General features: G+C 35.8%; 1 protein-coding gene across 1 annotated transcript; it reads left to right on the forward strand.

Moving 5' to 3' along the window:
* Nucleotides 1-1,985: 1,985 nt before the first annotated feature.
* On the forward strand, nucleotides 1,986-2,540 carry LOC138347348 (uncharacterized). Its single transcript, XM_069295468.1, has 2 exons — nucleotides 1,986-2,061; nucleotides 2,137-2,540. Exons 1-2 carry the CDS (start codon nucleotides 1,986-1,988, stop codon nucleotides 2,538-2,540), a joined length of 480 nt encoding a protein of 159 aa, XP_069151569.1.
* Nucleotides 2,541-2,755: the final 215 nt, after the last annotated feature.

The raw sequence follows: 2,755 nt of genomic DNA on the forward strand, positions 1-2,755 counted from the left end.
TAGAAGGGAATTTGTATTGACATTTATAATCTGACCAATATACTTTATTGCTCTTAGGGTGTAAAAGTAACAGTTTTTGTTAATCCAACAGTGGGGTTTGGGAGGATAGAGTTTACGCAGACTTTAGTCGTGCCTGGTGGAGGCGGTTTTAAAAAATAAAATATAGAAGTAGAGTAGACATGTCAGATAATAGAAATATGATTACTTAGCATTCAGTATTGCATTGGAAAAGCATAGGAAATGTGGATCTGTTAAAGAGTTTAATTGGGAGAATTGCTGACAGTGGAATGACTGTGCTTATCCCATCTCATGTGGTTCTAATTTTGAAGTTATAATATTTCATTCAAATTAGAGAATAACTGGCTAATATAGGTCTTTGTTTTACTGGTGAAGTCATAGTCTTGATGGCGTAATATTCAAGTTAGAGGAAACACTGGGTTATGATGGAGAATAATAAGACACTTTAAGTGAGGAGATGGCTACCAGGTTCAATCAAGTTAATCTCATTCTGACTAGAGATTACAAATGGGTGTCATTGTAAATGGGTTTCTTCTTTTCGCATCCCGATTTAATCTGGGCTTAAGTTACATTGTAATTAGGCTTTTTTCTTGCAAAATATCTGGAGAGATAGTTTCTTCCCTTAATGTTATTGTTGTGTTTCTAAAGATCGCTAATGCCCAAATTTCCCTGTTCCTTTGACAATAAGACTTTATCCCACTTCACAAGGTGGAATTAATGCTCTTCACAGTTTCCTTCCCATAGGAAGCCCTTCTCAGACCAACTAGTTGCTCTTTCACCTCATATGACATTGGGATGAGGGACGTAGGTAGGTACGCTGTCCAATACACTATTGATGGGGTTAGCTTTCCTCCCATAAATAGATATTGCATGTTCCAGTTTGCCAGCGTCTTCTCCACCTTTTCCATCACTACATTTCATATCTCATGTGCTTTGTATTTTGCATCCAAAGGGAGACCAAATTAAGTAGAGTGGAAAGAGCATGTGCCATACCCCAGGATTCCGTGCCAGGGTATTCAAAGTAGACTTCGTTGATAGGGTAGATCTGGTTATTCATCATGTTAATATGTAATCCAGAGACAGCTTCAAACAGCTTCAGATTTAGATTGAGATATAGAACTTGAAGTGCCTCTGCCCCACAAAGGATTAGGGTATGAGCAGTGATAGAAGTTATTAACTGTTTGTTGTTCCTTCTTGGAGATCTATCTAATAGAAGTTATTAACCGTATACTATTTCATTTTTGGAGATCAATCGTGATAGAGGTTATTAATTGTATACTATCGTGATAGAAGTTATTAATTGTATACTATTCCTTTGTTGGAGATCTATCTTGATAGAAATTATGTACCTAGGCCTCTTTTTAGAACTCTTGGTTTTAGCTCACGGTAACTTAAGATTTAATCTTGTTACTGCATTTAAAAGCATACTAAACTGAGGTTCAGATCCTAAATTCTACGTCCTTCTCCTTGCCAGGGTGGTTAATTTATGTCCTTTTTCATCTAAGGTTGAATATAGCTATTGGTAATCAATTTGTTGTTATTGCAACAAAATATGACATTTTAATGCATGAGCGTGTTTTAAATGAAATTATTGAGTCTTTTGGACGAAGCAAGAAATTAAAGCCATGACTCTAGGTTTACGGCAAATGCTAATACAAAGAGCTAAATAGTGAAATTTAAGTACGATTTGTTTACGCTTTCCATGTAACACATTTTTCTTTATCCCTACTTCTTAAGCTATGTACTTAGATAAACCTTTAAAATTTATAAGCATGCAGAGTAGAGTAAGCTATCATCTACAAACATTCTAACTGCTTGCAATGAATATATTTTCTGACATCCTTTTTTCTTTCTGGACAAAAATATAGTGTGGGAATAGGCACATAGCATGTGCCCCTTGCTGCATCAAGATTGCTAATAAGTGTCCATCATGTTGTTTGCCAATTGGATATAACCGTTGTCAAGTTATGGAGAATGTTCTAGAATCTCTGAAAGTGTCAGGCGTGAACAATAGGTATGGTTGCAAGGAGATTTTGAATCTTAGTAAGAAAACTGACCATGAAAATATTTGAATCTATGTGCCTTGTTTTTGTCCTTCCCATGGCTGTGACTTTATAGGTACTTCAGCAAAGGTATATACACATTTTAGCGAGAAACGTGCATCTTCAGCAGAGCACATTTCTTTCAATGTTGTCCATCCAATTTATATAGAAAAAGACCAAAGGTACATAATTCTTCAAATGAGGACAGATGTTATACTTTTTATCATCAACCATGCTAGTGACTGTGTTGGAAGTGTTATCAATATCATCTACGTTGGACCATTTAAGCAGAAGAGAAGGTTCTCATACGAGCTTGTAGTAACTGATGGGGAAAGCTCTTTTAAACTAGAATCTGTTGAAGAGAGTGTGCCAAACTGGTCAGAAGATAGTCCTTTGAAGAAATTCCTTGTGGTCCCAAAAGTTGTCGTAAATTCCAGTGCTCGGCTGAAGTTGAATGTTCTCATAGAAAAGAAGGAATGAGAATTGATATCTTATTTTATTATAATTTCTAAAAAAGTTCTACTATTTAAAAAAAATTACAAATGTATCTATCCTCTTTCAAACGCATCAGTATCTCCTCTCGATACATTCATATCCTCTATTGGATACATCTTTATCCCATCTTGAATACATCCCTATCCTCTCTTTGATACACCTCTCCCTTCTCGGATACATCCATATTCTCTACAGCCCTC

The sequence above is a fragment of the Solanum lycopersicum genome, chromosome 3 (genome assembly GCF_036512215.1).
Source record: "Solanum lycopersicum chromosome 3, SLM_r2.1".
Taxonomy (NCBI): domain Eukaryota; kingdom Viridiplantae; phylum Streptophyta; class Magnoliopsida; order Solanales; family Solanaceae; genus Solanum; species Solanum lycopersicum.